Genomic DNA, 18,284 nt, shown 5'->3' on the forward strand with positions numbered 1-18,284 from the left:
ATACAGGCGGAGTTCACGTCTGCCTCCTTCCCTCTTCTCTCAAGCCCATCATGAGCTTCAGTGGGTTTGACCTTGTAAACCTCTCTGCTGTTGACCCCTCTCTGCATCTCACTGTCAGCAACTTAGTGCATGCCACTACCAAGTCTCTCCCTCCAGGATCGCTCCCTGGCCTGCCCCTATCTGCTCTTGACCCCTTTCTACTCGATTCTCCCGATTGTAGCTAGAGTGGACTTTTTGAGATGCCGGTCAGCCTCCTGCTTAAAGTCTGCCAAGTTTCTTATAGGTCACAGGTAAGAATATGTGACATGGCCACCCGCCTCTAAAGGGCAGTCTTTGCTGACCTTTCCACCTCAGCCTACCCCATGTTCCCCGTCTATCTGCTGGCTTTCTTTCGGCTTCTTGTCTAAGATCTATGAGCCACAGGTCCTTTGCATGTGCTACCTCAAGGCTCCTTTGGCTCCCCTTTTCACTTATTTAACTCTTATTCATCGTTCTTACTCAGGGACATCTTTTCATACCTTCTTAAACCAAGTCGCTTTATGCTAGCTCACATACCCGCATGTTTCTCTCCTCAGGAGGACTTACAGTTGCTCTCATACAATTGTTTGTGTGGGCACTTGATTAGTACGTGATTAGTGTCTGTCTTCCCCCTAGACTGTAAGCTCCACAAGGACAAGGATTGTGTGTTTCCAGGGCTTAGCACATAAATCGAGTGAATCACACATACATGAATGAGCGAGTGAGGAACTGATTGACTGAGGTAGTGAGTGAATAATTGAATGACGAAACAATGGGGTGAATGCTTGAATGAGGGCCGGGTTAGGGGTCATGTGGCCCGAGAAAGGATCAATTCAAGATTCTTTCATTGACCAAAAAAGGATGTAGCATGTGAGGAAGGAAACTGTGGAAAGTACAACCCAGGGTGGGGTGGGGTGGGGGCAGAAATGTCTCCTAGCAGTGGGGAGGTGTGATATCTGCCCGGAGCCTGGGGTGCTTCCTGCTTAATTCTTCAGCAGTAGGCCCCTCCTCAGGCTCCCCTCTAGCCAAGCCAGGCCCTTCTTCGGGTCTCTGTCATGATTCCCCCAAAGCCCAGGTGCCTTGGCCCCCGGCTGCTGTGTCCCTCTTACCTATTGATGGAGCTGACACTGGGCACAGTGTCATTGTCACAGACCCCCTCAGCCAGGAGCCGGTCTCGGATCTCCCAAGCAAACATGGTAGGGTTCTGACGCTTGTAGTCTCCAATCTTCTCCACCACCTTGGGGGTGGCCACCTTGGGCTTGGAGCCCCCTATCACTCCAGGCCGGATGCTGCCAGTCTCGTAGTACCTACTCCAATAGAAAACCCCAAAGAATTACCCAATAAGCAGGTGGGGTCTTCCGGCCGGGACTTAGCCAGAGACTCTCATTCCTCTCCAAAGCTTCTGGGGAGGGGTTTGGGGGCTAAAACGCACCCCCCCGGGCTGGCCTCAAACACTTGATGTTCCTGGCACTATCTGTTTCCCTTGCATGGGTAGGTTTATGCTGCTGCCGAACTCTGCTAAAGACCTCACCCTGGACACCTGGCTTCTCTCTCTTTCCCTCAGGCCAGTGTCTTGTGTCTGAGCTCCTGCAAGAGCCACCTGTGGAGAACAAAAGATTTCCCTTCTTAGAAAGGAAATTGTGATGCACATGCTGCGTGTGTACATACAAGTTCACAGTGGTGGGTTTCTCTATCCGGCTTTTCTTTCTTTCTTTTTAATGTTTTTATTTATTTTTGAGAGAGAGAAAGAGAGACAGAGCGCAAGTGGGGGTGGGGGCAGAGAGAGAGGGAGACACAGAGCAGGGCGCTGTGAGCTGTCAGCACAGAGCCCGATGCGGGGCTCGAACTCACAAGCCATGAGATCATGACCTGAGCCGAAGGCAGACGCTCAACAGACTGACCCACCCAGGTGCCCCTCTATCCAGCTTTTCTTAGTTAAAGCATGACTCGCTGTTCTTGGCCATCCCGGCTTTACCCTCCCCAGGAAGCCAGCTTGGATCATTGGGCCCTCTGCCTCGGTCTGGCTGGTTCACCTTTGCTCCCCTCCCTTCCCCCCCTGGCTGGCCACTGGTTTTCTACCAGGTTACATGATTCAGGTTGAAGCTGCTTCTCATGGACTCTGGAATGCCAGCCTGTCCTGGATCCCTGGCTACGTCCAGCCCCATAAGCCAAGCTCACTCTCCCAGGCTGTCCACTTCTCCTCTCCTCTGAGCAACCAACTAGCTGCTTTGGTGGATCAGAGACTTAGGTCAGGATAGCTTTGCCCTCCTTGTTGTGAAAACTCTGTGGTCTCTTCTACAATGAAATAAAATCTGGTTCTTTAAAACTCTGCTTGCCTGTCACAGCCTTTCAGGGCTCATCTCTCTGGGGCACCCCAGCCCACCCTGGGAAGCCCTCTCCTGACCCTAGCCACAGAGCACATGTTACCCTGACACCTTTGGTAGGAAGCCAGGGCTCTCCACAGTTCAGTTACAGTTCAGGGCTCTTTGCCTCTTTAAACCAGAATTCCACTTGAATCCGTTAAAAAAAAAATTTTTTTAATGTTTCTTCATTTTTGAAAGACAGAGAGAGACAGAGCACAAGCAGGGATGGGGCGGAGAGAGAGGGGGACACAGAACCTGAAGCAGGCTCCAGGCTCTGAGCTGTCAGCACGGAGCCCAACGCAGGGCTCGAACTCATGAACTACAAGATCATGACCTGAGCCGAAGTCAGACACTCAACTGACTGAGTCACTCAGGTGACCTTCTTCTTGAATCCACTTATCAGTTGGGTGAGGGAGGCAGGTACATTGAACTGATGCAAAGCCCCAAGTCCCCCAGTGCAGGGGCATTTTGGGAGTGGCTCTCCAGACTGTGCTATGTCAATCCAGAAGCAGGGCTTTGCTGCTCCTGGTTCCACCTGAACCTTTGGGTCAGTGGTCCTCAACTCTGGCTGCAGAAAGTTGGAATCACTTGATGGAGCCTTAGCACTGTACGAAAACTTGGGCTCATTCTCCTAAAGTTCTGCTTTAATTGGTGTGGGCTGGGGCCAAGACATACATATATATATATATATATATATATATATATATATATATATATATTTTTTTTTTTTTTTTAAATTACTTTTCCCCAGGTGACTCTAACGTGCAGCTGGGGCTGTGAGCCACTGCTCTGTGGTTAGTGTTCATACGTGTTACCTGGTCATCTCATAAAAATCACAGCACCCAGGACTGGCTTCCAGAGTGGATGCTGTGATTTATATGTAGGTCTGGACCAGGCCTTAGAAGCTGCCTCTCATCAGGACCCCCTGATGCTTCTGCTGCCGATGCTCTGGGAGTTACCAGTTTGAGAAGCACACTCAGACATCCCTCATGCAGGGCTTAGGCCGCAGGAGCCACCTCTGATCATGTGCCCCTCCCTGGTGGCTCCATTTCCTTTGGTCTCGGCGGTTGGCGGGGGTGGGGGTGGGGTGCTTTGGGGAAGATGCTCCTGCTTTAGGAGTAGAGAAGCCTATAAAAATAAGACATGAGACAAAGGAGAAAAGTGGGAGGGAGAAACAAAAGGAAGGAGAAGTGGACAAAGAAGAAGAAAGGGCAGGAAAATAACAGAAGAAGAGCAGTGCATAAGGGGGAGGTCCAGAAGTGCCATCACACTGTTCAGGTCCCGGGGACCAAGGCTGGACATCGGGAATGGACCCGAATCCCCTGGGGGAAGGGAGGGTGGCTTCAAGGTGGGCCGCAGAAGGCAAGCCCTGCAGGGACGGTGGCGTGTGGTGAATTTTGTGCTTACCTGCCAAGGATCTTGCTGACACAGCCATGGCTGACTCGGAGCTGGCGGGAGATGTCGCAGGGCCTCACGCCCTGGTGGGCCAGGTCCACGATGCGCTGACGCACCACTTCAGGCAGGGGTCTGCCGTTCACAAAGGCCCCTCCTAGCTGATTCAGCCCTCCGTGGCCTAAGAAGACAGTAGTCCCAGGAACAGCTGTCAGGGGCCAGGCAGGGCGGGTGGGTAGGAATTAGCCCGGGCGTGGGTGCTTGTGTGCATGAGAGACCGTGCACGTGAACTCTAACCATGGTGCCCTCTGGTTCTCCTGATGCAATGCCCCCCGTTTCCCATTGCAGAGGGAAGCCAGCTCCCATTGGGGGGCGGTGTATGATGCCACAGAGGGGCGCGCTGCAGTCTGGGCACCTCTTGGATCTGCACAGGCTCCTCTGAGACCCTCAGCCCTCCTCTCTGAATGCCAACCCCACCACCTTCTTCCCTCCCTCTGAAAGGGGTTGGAGATGCAGAGCCTTCCTACTCTGACACTGAGCTGTGTGATGTTGGAGCAAGTCCCCTCTCCTCTCTGGCTCCCCGTTCCTTATCTATCAGATGAGGGCATTCAGTGGTCTTTACATTTGTCAGAGCCAGATTTTGTAAGCACAATTGCACTGAGAAACACAAACACAAATGAACCGAAGCAGAGCTTCTCTGCTTGAACCAGGGCAGAGCGGGCCCAGGCCCTGTGTGTGGGCTCCTGGCCCGAGTGAGTGACCCCGTGGTTTCTTCTTTATGGGCCAGAGGACTAACAGGACTGGCAGAGTCCCTGCCATCCTCCCTGCCATCCATTCCCGGGGGCCCAGGACTATGTCAGGCTGCAGGCAGTTGTGCAGAACGTGGACAAGCCGTGGATGCGTGTGCATGTTCCTTAGCTGCCTTCCCGACTTGCCCTCTGCCCTCTGGCCCCAGCCTGTGTTTCATTCTGAGCCCTTCTACCTGTTCCAATGTATTTATTGAGTGCCTACTATGTGTCAGACCCTGCAGATGCCCAGGTGAATAAGACAGATGTGATCTCTGTTCTTGTCTCACGGGGTTTATTAAAGTGAGGGCCCAGACCACGTGACCACTGCTGGGATGGGGCCCAAGTAGGGAGTTATGGGAACCAGTGAAGGGGACCAAGCCTAGGCTTAGGGGACCATAGAAGGGTTCCTGGGGAAGTCTGAACTTTGACTGAACATAAAGAGGTGTTAGCCAAGTGAAGGAGTGAAGGGAGAAAACTGTTCCAGGCAGTGGGAACAGCATGTGCAAAGGCTTAGAGGTAAGAAAGTGCTTGTCTATTAGACTTACCAACCTTCTCAACTCTCTAAAATCCCTAGACCAGCTTGGACTAATTCCAGGGCTGAAATATCCCTTTTGCTGATGAAGAGACTGGGGCTTGGAGAGTTTTAGTGACCTGATTTATGACTTAGGTGACTCAGCCCGTTTGAGGAGCAACCAGCCTCTAGCTAAAGATTAAGGCTCCCATCAGTGCTTCTTGGGTTGAGTCCTGCACTTGCGTTGAGTCCAGAGCCGACCGTGGAAGCTTGGCATTGCCCCTGCGGGCCTGCACTGAAGGTGCCATGGTCTGGGCATGAAGGAGATCTTTCCACACCGGGGCATGATTTGGTGATCTGGCTGGGATGGTGGAGCTTGAGGGGTGGGCGTCAGGGGGAGCGAGCAGACAAGGAGGAAGAGCCAGTGCCAAGCCTTCTGTGTGAGCCCGTTAAGGACTATTTATGGCCAAGGGTGGGAAGCGCCTCTCAGAGCACACAGTGCCCATTATCGCCCACTGACTTAGCACATTCAGAACTGCCTTACAATGTCCCCTCAGGGGCCCAAGCTGGCTTCAGCAAAATAGTCAATTTCTCTTAAAAGAAAAAAAAAAAAAAGAGGCTATAAGCCTCTGGCCTGGGCAATAAGTCAGGAGGAAAAAGCCTGCTGGCCAAATACCCAGCAGGAGGGACACAGTGATCCATCTCCCTGGTGGAGGCAACTGGGTGAGCTGGAGCACAATTTCCACCTGTGCTCTGCTAGGCAGCTTGTCCCAGCGAGCGCTTTGCCACCAGGGCTGGGAGGACATCCCAGATGACCCTCTCCTGAGCCTTCTCATGGCTACAGGCCATTCTTGGAGAATGGCTTAGCCACTTGATCCTCATTCGGCCATCCTTATGGTCTTTTGGCTCGTTTGGGTCCAGACACTGAACACAAGGGGGCGCCAGACAGCCACCCAAACGCAGACAAGACCGTGAACCGTCCAGCTTTGTCCCCATTTTCCCCCTTCGATCTTCCACGTCATCTACCAAGGTTCAGGTGTTTGGGGGTGGGGGCTAGAGCCTCTATATCTGGAAGCAAGTTTTCCTGCAGGTGGAGTTCTTCACCCCTAGAAAGGTAGAAGTTGAAAAAACCAAGCGCCATTTTGGGGGTGACCTGAATTGGATATGGTGCCTTAAAAAAATATCAACCCTATCTGTTTCTCTGTTGAAGCTGTATAGGCTATTGTCCTAAATCTTCCTGAAAGGCTGGTCAGGATTCTTAGAGACCTAAGCCCTCAGGAACCCTCCTGAAGGCTTATTTATTGGATCATCCAGCATCAGTGTGAAATGGAAGGTGTTCTCATACCTCTGGCCCCTAAACTATAAATGCTCTGGTGCTTTATTTTATTTTAGTGGCTTCTGAGTGACTTTGTGTTGCTGTACAAGGAGCTCTGGGCCAGAGTCTTGCATCGACTCTGTCTGTTTTTACTTTTATCATTTGAGAAAGTTGGTAGGTTTTTGTTTTTTTTTTTTCAGCCCTACTGTTCTCATCCATTGAATGAAACTTTTTCCTGTGTCTAATGTTATGTCTCAAGCTTGGACCTAGGACTGGGGCAGTGGTTCACACACTTAAGCTTGCATCAGAATCACTTTGGGAACTTTTAAAAACACAGGCTGATGAGCCCAGTGCCCTGAGTTCCTGAAGCAGCGGGTCGAGGATGGAACCATGAATTTGTTTCTACGAAGTTCCCAGATGCTGCCGATACTGCTTGTCTGGGACCACACGTTGCAAACCACTGGTTTAGGTTGGACAATGGCAGGGAAAGAAAACTGAGAGGAACTAAATATTTGTACATCTACCACCTCAGCCCTACCTTCTAAGAATAATAATTCATATTATTTGTATGTTAAAATTTTCATTTCTTTTTATCTCAACGCGTATGTATGAAGTGCCTGCCACGGCTCAGGTACAGAGCACTGAGGATGCCATCTTGAATAGGTCAGGAAACCGGGCCCTCAAGGAACTTACAATCTTTGGGGGATGCAGTCACATAAATTGGGAATCACCATGGTGAGGGAGAAGTTTCTTGAAAAAGGTAAGTTCAGGTGTTAGGGGAGCCCATAAGTGGTCAGATGGAAGTTGCAGGGAGGAATGACCAGGAGGTAACCAGGTGAAGAAGTATCCACAGGAAAATACATCCATGCACAAGGTCTTGGCGCTCTCAAGCCACTGGAAGACATTTACTGTGGCGTAGGACAGGCAGGTAGCAGGCAGGTAACAGAAGATGGAGATGGCCCGTATGGTTTGAGGCATTGAGCTGAGTCCCCATAATGGAAGGACTTTTGTCCTTCCTCTGTCCGGTGTGGGGGAGTGGAGTCCTTTGGGTGAGTCACCACCAAATGCCCAGAGGTGGGTGCAGCCTTCCTTCCTGCACCGGGATGGGCTGGGCCGCCCACCGTGCTGACTGCCTTTCCATGCAGCTGTGGATGAGGTGGGCTTTGAGGCCGGAAGCCGGGAATGAGTGGGAGCTCCTGGTTGGACTAGTGGGAAGGTGTGAACCCGAAAGAGGTTGGAAACTTCCTAAGCAAAGGCCCTTTGCATGGTCTGGAGCATCATGGGTGGGTATGGTAGAGGAAGACAAGACTGCTTGGCCAGACACAAGCAGGTTCTGAGTGCGGAGGCCCTCAGACAAGGGGATGCCGACTTTCCCAGGGCCACAGAAGGAAACTGAGGGGTTTCGACACTGAGGGGTTTGGATCCTTGCAAAACCCCAGATGAAGCCTGCTGTCCGGAAGTGTATACTATGGAAAAGTGCCATTCAGGAAGGCATTAGGATTTTCTTTGGTAATTTCTTCACTCCGTATAGAGCTCCAAGGAACAGGAATGGTAGGAGGAAAAGAGAGACGCTCATCGCTTAAAATTCTTGTTACGTGTACCAATCCCAAACCTTTAAGACACATGGAGAATTTTCCTGGGCCCATAGTCTTTTATACAAGTCTCTGTCATGTCACTGAGGGCACTGATAAGTCTCTTTATTTATATTCCAAAGGGCCCTCCTCAAGGGCAGGACCTTTGCTGTCTTTCTCTACCTGGCACCTGTCATAAAAGTCGAATTAATGCTTCAGCATATACATGAGACAGAAAAATGCTTTCCAAAAGTGTGGGGCTGTTGTGATGGTCACATCGCACTGACTCTCCACTGTGGGATCTCTAAGTGGCAGACTCCAATACTCTCCTCTTTCTTTCTGCCTCATTCCTCACGCCTCTGCCCAGTCCCAGAGTGACACTGGTGCAATGTGCTGTTCTGGGAGAATTTCCATGTAACTCCCTGGGGATTTTTGCTTTATCTCCAAAGGGTGTCGAGGTGGAAGTTTGACCTTTGGTAGGACTATAGCGGGAGGGGCTTGTGGTCACCCACTGCAGCCTCCCAGCTGCTCCCCTTGGCCTGGTGCCTTTCTGGAATAAAGGCCAGGGCCTCAAACCATTCTTAAAGGAAGTGTTCTAGGACCACAGAAACCTAGTGTTCCAACCTCTTGTTCCACCTTGCACCCCAAGTTTGCACGTCGGATTGCACCGGCATCCATGGTTATGGGTTCCCTGGACACATTAGGACTTAGACTAGCACAAAAGGGGTGGGCATGCCGAGAGACAGCCTTCTGCATCTGGCTTTAGCCCCGTCTTGCTGCGTGGCCTTGGTGTCTGTGCCTTGCACTTCTCTCCCCAAGGCTGACTGACTGGGGCAGAGACAGTAGCTAGGTAAAGCTATTGCCTCTACTTCTCATTCATTTCGCATCGATGCCTCGCCCTTCTACCCATTCTGGAACCCTACTCCATAAATTAGCCTCACATTTCTTTTTTTTTTTTTTTTTTTAAGTTTATTTATTTTGAGAGACGGGGGGAAGGGGCAGAGAGAGAGGGAGAGAGAGAATCCCAAGCAGGCTCCGCACTGTCAGCACAGAGCCCGATGTGGCACTCGAACTCGCAAACTACGAGATCATGACCTGAGCCGAAATCGAGTTGGATGGTTAACCGACTGAGCCACCCAGGCACCCCTCCTCATTTTTCTTTTGTGTTACTTACCTCTCCCTTTCTACTAGGTCTTTCCCTGGACCTACAAACTCAATTACATTCTTCTATGCCGCTTCCCCAACCCCTCCCCGTCCCTGCAATATTCCCCCGTTGACTATGAAATGTTTTCTGATGATTGTTTTCAACCAGACTTCTCGAGAAGTAGTCATGCTTGCTGTTCTTATTTCTTTCATTTCCTTCCTTGCTATTCGGTGGTCAACTCACTGTGTGCCTCCAGCTTAGCGTGTGCTCGAACTCGGTACTGGATGGATGGCGGGTGGTTCCGTGCTAGGTTCTTCTCCTTAAAGAAGTTTCTATGACAACGCTGTCTCCTGGTTTCTTATACCTTCAGACCTGCTTTTGTTTCTCTTTACTGGGCTCTCTTCTCTCATTTGTTCTATTATATATGTATATATATATATATTTTTTTTTCAGGCTTTTCTCAAACCCCAGTGCTGCACCCACTTTACACCATCATCCTTGGTGATCACACACCCACTCTCATTGTACCTATGTACTGATGGCCCCATGGGCACCCCTGGGATCTCCAGCCCAGAACTTTCCCCTTCCTTTTATATCCAGTTTCCTACTGGAAATCTCCTGTTGGGTGATAAAGAGCCTCCTCTCTAGTGTTGTCTTGGTCAGTAAAAGCACCAGCTGCCATGCAAGCACAGAGCCTGCCTTTGGCTTCATCCCCCACCACCCTCAACCACAATGTGCACTGTGCCCTCCCTCATTGGCTTCAGCGTGACCTTAGAGCTAACAGTGCGTCCTTCTGCCTTGGGGCTTTTGCACACACGGTTCCCTCTGCCTGAGGGAATCTCTTACCCTCTTATCTGGTTAATTCCTGCCCATCCTGTATAGGTTAGCACAAAGTCACTTCATCCGGGTGGCTTTGCTTTACCCTGCAGAGTAGGTTAGGGCCTGTGGTTAGACACCGTCCATGACATCGTTTATCTTTCTTGCAATGCAGTCATTCAAATTTTAATTTCACATTCATTTGCATGATTATATACAGGAGTAGTGACTGTCTTCTCCCACCAGATCGAAAGCTCCATGAGGGCAGGACCGTGTCTGTTTTGTTCCTTATTAAATTGTATTAGGTGTTCAATTAATATGTGCCACATGAAAGAACGAATGGTCTTTAGTTTCTTCCCTTCTGCTCATAGGGAGGACTCACTCAGCCATGACATTTTTACCTCTTAAATATTTACCTAACCAGTACCTTCCTAGCCATCCCCAGTGTTCACACATCCAAATATTCATTTATCCATTCAACGTATATTCATTGAGTACCTACCACATGCCAGGCACTTTACTGGGACTGATCATATCGAATTGATGCCTGATCTCATGGAGCCCCTAGTCTAGAAATAGGTAGATATTTAAAAAGTAAACGCATAAATAAATGGATAATTCTTGCTAGGATAGTGCTAAGAAGGACACAATAGGGTGCAGTATTAAAGAATAAGGGGGTGGAGGGTGAGACATAGAATTAGTTCCAGGTGACCAAAGACAATCTCTCTAAGTGATGTATAATCTGAGACAAAGGTAGGGGTTAACCAGTCCCCTGGACTCACTGGTCTTTGCTCTCAGTGTGCACACATGGCCTTTTGTGGGGAGCAACCCATCTAAAACCCGAGTCTGACCGTGTGCCCCCCGGTATTGAAGAAACCCGCTGGGGTGTGGTCCCATCTCCTATGGGTGACGTCTAAGCTACTAAATCTGGAGGACAAGGTCCATGTGAGCTGATTCTAGCTCACCTCTCCTCTCCAGCCTCGATTCCTACCTGCCTGAGCCTTATTTCTGATGACCCAGCAGTGAGGAATTGAGTGCTGTTCTTTCATAGCATCCAAATCCTCCCCTGTGTCCTTGTTTGTGCCGTCCTCCATGCCTGGAGTGGCCTTTCCTAACCGTCTCCTGATTGATTTGTACGTATACCTTGAGTCACTTCAGGAAGCTACCTCCTCCAGGAAGTCTCCCTGCCTTTCCTGCCTGTTGTCTCTGGTCCTTCCTTTTAAACATGCCAGGGCATAGTCTCTACCACTACACGTGGCAGAATATGCATCTATTTATACTGGCTGTGTCCTGCTACATAGACTGTGCCCCATGAGGGATGATTTTTTTATATCTCTGAAGCACTAATATCTAGTATAAGGCTTGGTGCACAGTCGGCACTCAATAAATGCTGGCTAATTATTGGAAGAAAGGAAGGAAAGAGGGAGGGAAGGAAGAAACAAAGGAAAGAGAGGGAAGAAGGAGGGAAGGAAGGAAAGAAAGAAGGAGGGGAGAGAGAGATGAAAAGAAGGAAGGTGGAATGGAGGAAGGGAAGGAAGGAAGGGAGGGAAGGACAGAGGGACAGAGGGACAGGAAGGAAAGTAAACAGGCCCCAAACAAGCTTAGTGAAGCCCACACATTCTTTGTGCTAAGCAGAATTCTGTCTTGCAAAGTCCTATTCTCTCAGACACGAGCTATTTTAAAAGGGGTCCAGATATCACAGTCCAGGAAAAGAGAAATTTGCCCTCCTGTAGGAGCCATGGGATGAACACAGAGGCCTTCCTTTACATCAAGCCTTTGACGTCAGCATGAAACGTGTGGGCACTTGTCATGGCTCACTTATAGCCTATTTGGTCTGCAGGGGCTCCCTGTCACTCCCATGGGAGACTGTCACCAAGGCGGGCCTGCAGGCTTCAAGGTGAGAAGCCTTTTCCTTCTAACCCCGGCCTTGGAGGGCCTATGGAGAAAGATGCGGGGACACCTACACAGAGTGACCCTCACAGGGTTTACGGCTCTGGTGGGGAGACTTCAGTGCGCACCGAGGGAAGGAGCCACAAGAGAGAGCTCGGGCTAGGGATGACCGCTGTGTCGTGTCAACAGCTACCCCTCCTGGGACCTGGACACCCCAGAGTCAGAGACACACTTGAGGAGAAGTTTCTGGCTCAGCGCTGCTGGGCAGTGATGCCCTTTTACGTCTAACAGGATCCAGTTGTTAAAAAAGAAACTGCTGTCCCAGGTCTCAGTGCCAAGAAGCTCAGCACTGTGCTCTGTGTTCAAGGCCAAGGACACGACCAAGCCAGTCCTGGAATCCTGTTTCCTCAGACCTCTCTGACATTAAGCAGCATTATCAGTCAGTGTCTAGTCAGAAGACCTGTCCTTAGGTATTTCCGCAGAGATGCTTCAATGTAGGAGCTTGCTTATCTGGCTGCTGGAGGGCTGTAAACAGAGCACAAAGAAACACTGAGGTAACCCTGAGGTGGTAACTACAGGAAGGACCCACTGCTCCTAGGGGAAAGAAAGGGAAGAGGCCTATTCTGGCCTGGTCATTATCTTGCTCTTGGAAGTTTCTGGAATGCCCTAAGGGACAGGCAATAATCCCAGCTCCGGCTTCCCTGCTCCTGGAGCCCCTGCTGAGATGGTTATTCATAGATTCTTGGGCTTGTCCATGTTGATTTATTCTCCTGGTCCATTGGGCTCTGTCCCTCTTGTGCCTCTGTGCACTTTAACGAAGCCCAAGAGGTCTCCAGGTTGGGACGGCATGAGGACAAACTCCAGCTCCCAGCTTCTCTCATCCCGTCATTCCAGTAAATTTGAGGGTCCCCGCAGGCCCTTAGGAACAATAGGATAAGAAGTTTGGCTCCCTTAGAAGCTCTGCCTTAGATCAGCCCAGAGGGTGGGAGGGTTTAGCACTATTCTTTCCTCCTCAACGGGGAGAGAGGGCTGGGAGGGGCAGAGGGAGGGAGACAAAGGGTGGGGAAAGAGGTCTCCCCTGGATTAGTCTCCAGCTGGGAAAGAGACAAATTTGGTATCTTGCCAGTGTTGGACTTAAAGAAGAGGAAAGAGGGGAAGGAGGAAGGAAGCAAGGGCTATTTTCAGGATTCAACCTCCTTCCCCCATTAGTCAATGCTTAGGAATAATACTAAGAGCCCATCTACAGGAGGTACTTATTCTAAGTGCATCTTTTCATTAGTTCCCATGACAACCCTTTGAGGTAGGTAGCACATTGTCCCCATTCTACAGATGAGGAGATGAGGAGCAGAGGCCCTGTGGAACTTGCCCAAGGCTGCATCATTACAAAGGGGCAGAACTGAGACTCGGGCATAGGGCCTCCAGGTGCCGGCCCATCCACCCCCAGCCCCACCCCTGGCAGCACGGGGTGGTTCCAGAACAGTCAGCCCCTTCTCTAGGAGCCACAGTGTCTTCACATCACCTACCAAACAGGGGTACGTTCCAAAACCCACTTCAGGATCCTCCTCAGGTTTTCATTTTGTTGAGGCCCTAATCTTTCCTTTTTTATAATTTTCTTTAGTCATAAATTTGGTTCTTTTTAAAAAAAATTTTTTTTTAAGTTTATTTATTTATTTTGAGAGAGACAGGGACAGCATGAGTGGGGGAGGCGAAGAGAGAGAGGAGAGAGAGAGAGAGAGAGGGAGAATCCCAAGCAGGTTCCACACTGCCAGTATGGAGCCCCACGCGGGGCTTGAACCCATGAAACCATGAGATCGTGACCTGAGCCGAAACCAGGAGTTGGATGTTTAACCGACTGAGCCACCCAGGCGCCCCTAACCTAATTCAGTTCTATTTCCCCGTACCCTTCATGTTAATCCTGCACTCTATTTCCATGCTTCGCCACTGCCTTTGTGCCCAGTCTTTCCTGCTCTGGGTTTGATCCTTCTGCCCTCTCTTTTGATTGCCTTCCTTTCCTTTATTTCCAGCCCTTGCCGACTGCCCCTGCGCCTCCCATTCTCGTTTCCTCCCAGCCCTTTCCCTGCCCCAGTCCCTTGGTCCCGTCAAAGATGACAGAGCCCTCCCACCACCTCTCCCCTGCCCATTCACCCTGAGTGTTCCCTTCTTTCTGCCTCTGCGCTCCTTTGGCCGACCCCCTCCCTGCATCATCTTTATTGCCTGCATGACTGCTCAGGTTCTTTATCCCATCTTCCCCTCAAAGGCATTCGCAGCTCGGCTGTTATTCTTGTATTAGCATTGAACCCATTAAAGCTAATTTGTTTGCCCTAATCTCCATTTATTTTTCCCTAGTTGATATTAGATTTCCCTTTCTATTGCTCCAGCATGATTTTCTCTTTGTCTTCCTAATGGTCTACCCCCCTCTCTCTTCCTCTATTAATCTGGTTGGCTTCACCGTGTGTTTCAAGGCCTTTCTCCGCCTCCCCCAGCCCTTAGATTAACCCTGTCACCTCCCTCCCAGGAAGGGCCCCAGTGCATGGATTTCCGAGGATGGAGCTGCTGTAAATGTCAATAGACCCTTAAGCTTCCTAAGAAAAGTCCCACTTGACGTGAGGCCCTGCCCTGTCCTGAAGGCAGTCAGGATGCCTGGAACTCAGGGGCTGGGGAGCTGGAGGCACGTGGGAAAACACGGGCTGTTCTGAAGGGTCGCCAAACCCGAGGCTTCCCTGGCTAGGCTCCCTGCTGGGGCTGTCTCAGAGATTTCTGGAAGCCTCTGCAAGCTTTCTCAGATCCACACATTACATCGGTAAGCCACACAGTGGATGGGCCACTTTGTCGCTGTGATTAAGGTTGGGTACCATTTCTCCTCCTTCCTTGGTTCTCCAGCTAGAGACACGCTGCCTCCTTTCCCAGAAGAGGTGAAGCCTCCTCTCTGAGGATGTGAATTTGGGGTGGCTAATCTTCACCTTGCACTCATGTTCCCCCAGATAGAAGCCTTCCTGGACCAGCTGTCAGGGACAGCTGTCAGGGACCTCCATTATCCCCTACCTTCCCCCATCCCCGACTGCCCCTGTCCATGGCCCCCTATCTGAATCTCATTAGGCCTCTCTCGGGGTCGATGCTTTGTCTGCATAGCTAGATGCCTAGCTCCTTGAAGGCAGGTGCAGTGTCCTATCTGGCCATATAAGCTTGCCTTGTAGGGGGACAGCCATGCTCCCACCTGTTTGCATGTTGGAATCACCTAGGGCATTTGCAAACTTTCTACTTCTGGTCAGTTCAACCAGACTCTCTTGCCATGGTGTCCCTAAATCTGTATTTTAAAAAGTTCCTCTGGGGCGCCTGGGTGGCGCAGTCGGTTAAGCGTCCGACTTCAGCCAGGTCACGATCTCGCGGTCCGTGAGTTCGAGCCCCGCGTCAGGCTCTGGGCTGATGGCTCGGAGCCTGGAGCCTGTTTCCGATTCTGTGTCTCCCTCTCTCTCTGCCCCTCCCCCGTTCATGCTCTGTCTCTCTCTGTCCCAAAAATAAATAAAAAACGTTGAAAAAAAAAATTTAAAAAGTTCCTCTGGTGATTGCCTAGAGTTTATATCCACTCATTAGATGCTCAATACATGTTTATTGAAAGCATTAATTAATTGATTGAACATAAAGTTCTGGTCAGAGGCTTCAGTGGACCTCCAGTGCTGGCTGGAGGTTGATTAGAGGTCATTCTTCTCGGCCCCTTCTCACTGAGTTTAGATGTCTCCAGACTCTCCGGAAGTGACACACCAGGGGCTATAGGAGAAAGGGCTCGGGCCTCTGCATCTCGGGGGTGGGGGGGGTGGGGAGGGAGACCTGAGAGGTGACAATGCCAGCACGCCCTGGACACGTACTTAGAAGCCCAGCAGCCACACAAATCACTGTGCCCCACCTTTCTATCACCCTCCCTGGGGTCAGAGGCCTGGATATTAATGTTGTTTTTTAAAATATGGGTCTATGTTAAAGCAATTTTCAGTTCGTTATATTTCAATTCAATGAGTACCCCCTCTAAGTCTAATAATATCCCAGGCTGGATGTGTGTGGGGAGATGGTTTCTGCATAGAAGACACAGTTCTTGCCCTTGAGAAACTTACAAGTTAATAATCCCTGACACATTATAGAACCTTAAAATTTTAAAATCCGTTCACATGCACATCTCCTTCAATTCTTTCGACAAGCCTGTGGAATATCTATGGTGGGGGGTGTGCACGTGTGTGTGTGTGTGTGTGTGTGTGTGCATGAGGATGAATCATCAATAATTCACATCCTGAGGACATATGTTATGTAACGTTCGGCCAGGTTCTATAGCTCAAAGTTATAATGTTATAAATGTGGGTGTTGTAGACATTGACTTAAAAATCACCCAGAGGTGGGGAGGGGAGGAAGAGGCCAGGTAGCTTGAAGGACCCCTGGTGAACAAGGGAGGCCTTGGTGGAAGAGGGAGAGGGAGAGGCAGAAGGAGGGGGGAAGGAAGTAGCGGCCGGCAGGTGGGGTAGCTGCAGTGACTGAGAGGCCAGAGGTTCGAAGGACATCTTGAATAGAAGTGAAATCACGTGAAGAGGAGAAGCGGGAAATTTTGCCTCACCTAGAGGGTTGAACTAAATGACCTTGGAGATTCTCTCTAACGGGGATTCTATGCTTCTGAGGTCTTAAGATAAGAGGTGGCTGACAAGCTCAGCAAGGAGGTGGCTGGAAAGGGTGAGCTTTGGTCTGAACTTGAGGCAGTTGGAAGGGTTGTGTGTGTGTGTGTGTGTGTGTGTGTGCGTGCGCGTGCAGGTGCAGAGCCCTCAGGGCTGGGGTGGGAGGGGGAAGAAGGGGAGCCTGACTGTCCTGTGGAGCAAAACAGGTAGGAACAAATGAAGAGGAACCGCGTTTTTGAGCCCGACACACCGAGCAAAATGTGTGACAAAACCGTGTATCTGTGTTTTCCACACCTGATGGCAGCTGGGCCCCCAGAACCTGGCCCCCCTGGCACCATAGCGAAGTGGATTACACACTCTAGAAGCCACACTCAAGGCTGCATAAGGAACCAGGAGGGGACGGGCAGAGGCAGACTCAGCCTGCAGGTTATGGTTTCAGGGGAGGGAACAGGGGTGCTGAGACCTGGGTTCCACCCACTCTGTGACCCTACCTGGCTGTGCCTCAGTTTCCTCATCTGGTCTGAAGGCAGCAAATGATCTTTATTGTCCTCCCGATCCAACAGCTGCCACTCCAGGAATGCCCTCAGGCCTGGGAGCAGAGGTCAGACACCCCCAGGAGGGTGTGCACAGAGAGCTCTGTGGCGGGACATTGGGCAACTTTTCCACACAGGAAGCTACCAGTGGGTGGCCCTGAGGCCACCTGTAGGAAGATGAGGGAAAGTGGCACACAGTGGGCCCCCTGGGCTGCCACGTGACCTGCATGATGACAGAGAGAGACGCTCTGGCTGACTGACTATGGAGGTGGCCATGGGCAGTATCTTAGTGCCAGAGTTGTGGGCCCTTCTAGAGCGTTCTTGGCCAGGAAGGGGAGGTGACCCGTCTAATGTCACAGACTCACTTCATGGCACAGTCAAGACTCAGGTTTTCTGACCCAAATCCCTGTTGGTTCCACCCTCCAGGAGGCCCTTTTGGACCTGGGCACCACCTTGGCTGGGGCCAGCTTGGCAGACAGAGGAGGAAGAAAAGTATGGGGATTGGGCAGAATGTGTTCTGAATCTCAGCATACCCTGAAAAACATTTCTGCTCCTCTTACCAGCTTATTCATTTGTCATTTTTATTTGCTTATGTGGTGAACCCAGACTCAAGGGTCTTGTCTGCAGGTTCCGGGTTTATGAAGCAGAGTCCTCTCCTCTGTGGGAGCACTGGGGTGGACACCACAAGAAAAGTTCTAGAGAACCCATATTGGTTTTTCCTCCTCTTCTGTCAGTCCCAACAGATGCTTCTACAGCTGGTGTCATTTGGACCTAAAGCAGCCAAGGGTCCATTCAGGGCTGGGTGGAGGGCTGACCCAGATCACCAACCTGCAACACTCAGATTGTTATGTGTTGAACTGTGTCCCCTCAAAACTCATATGTTGAAGTCCTAGCCCCCAGTACCTCAGAATGTGACCTTATTTGGAAATAAGGTCTTTGCAAATGATCAGCATGAGGTCATTAGGGTGGGTCTTAATCCAACACGACTGCGTCCTTAAGAAAAGGGAAATTTGGACACACAGTGATGACGCAGGGAGAATGCCATGCGAAGACTGAAGTTATGTTGCCACAAGCCAAAGAACACCAAAGATGGCCAGCAAGCCACGGGAAGCTGAGGGAGGGGCATGAAAAACAGACTCCCCCTCACAGCCCTCAGAAGGAACCAATCCTGCCAGCATCTTGATCTCAGACTTCCAGCCTCCAGAGCTGTGAGACAACAACTTTCTGTTATTTCAGCCCCTCAGTTTGTGGTACTTTGTTATGGCAGCCCCAGCAAACGAATGCACAGATCAAC

General features: G+C 50.6%; 1 protein-coding gene across 9 annotated transcripts in view; it reads right to left on the reverse strand.

Annotated features, from left to right (window-relative positions):
- The window catches only part of PAX8 (paired box 8), a 58,870-nt gene that overhangs the window by 22,424 nt on the left and 18,162 nt on the right, over positions 1 to 18,284 (reverse strand). For 5 of the 9 annotated variants that reach the window (XM_058683364.1, XM_058683369.1, XM_058683366.1 and 2 more), the window contains exons 3-4: positions 3,789 to 3,954; positions 1,128 to 1,328 (exon numbers count right to left, since the gene is read on the reverse strand). In XM_058683364.1, the coding sequence (XP_058539347.1) occupies positions 1,128 to 1,328; positions 3,789 to 3,954 (367 nt within the window). The remainder of the gene's footprint in view (positions 1 to 1,127; positions 1,329 to 3,788; positions 3,955 to 18,284) is intronic. The other 4 variants (XM_058683365.1, XM_058683371.1, XM_058683363.1 and 1 more) reach the window with 1 other exon arrangement.

Source organism: Neofelis nebulosa, chromosome 9 (assembly GCF_028018385.1).
Source record: "Neofelis nebulosa isolate mNeoNeb1 chromosome 9, mNeoNeb1.pri, whole genome shotgun sequence".
Taxonomy (NCBI): domain Eukaryota; kingdom Metazoa; phylum Chordata; class Mammalia; order Carnivora; family Felidae; genus Neofelis; species Neofelis nebulosa.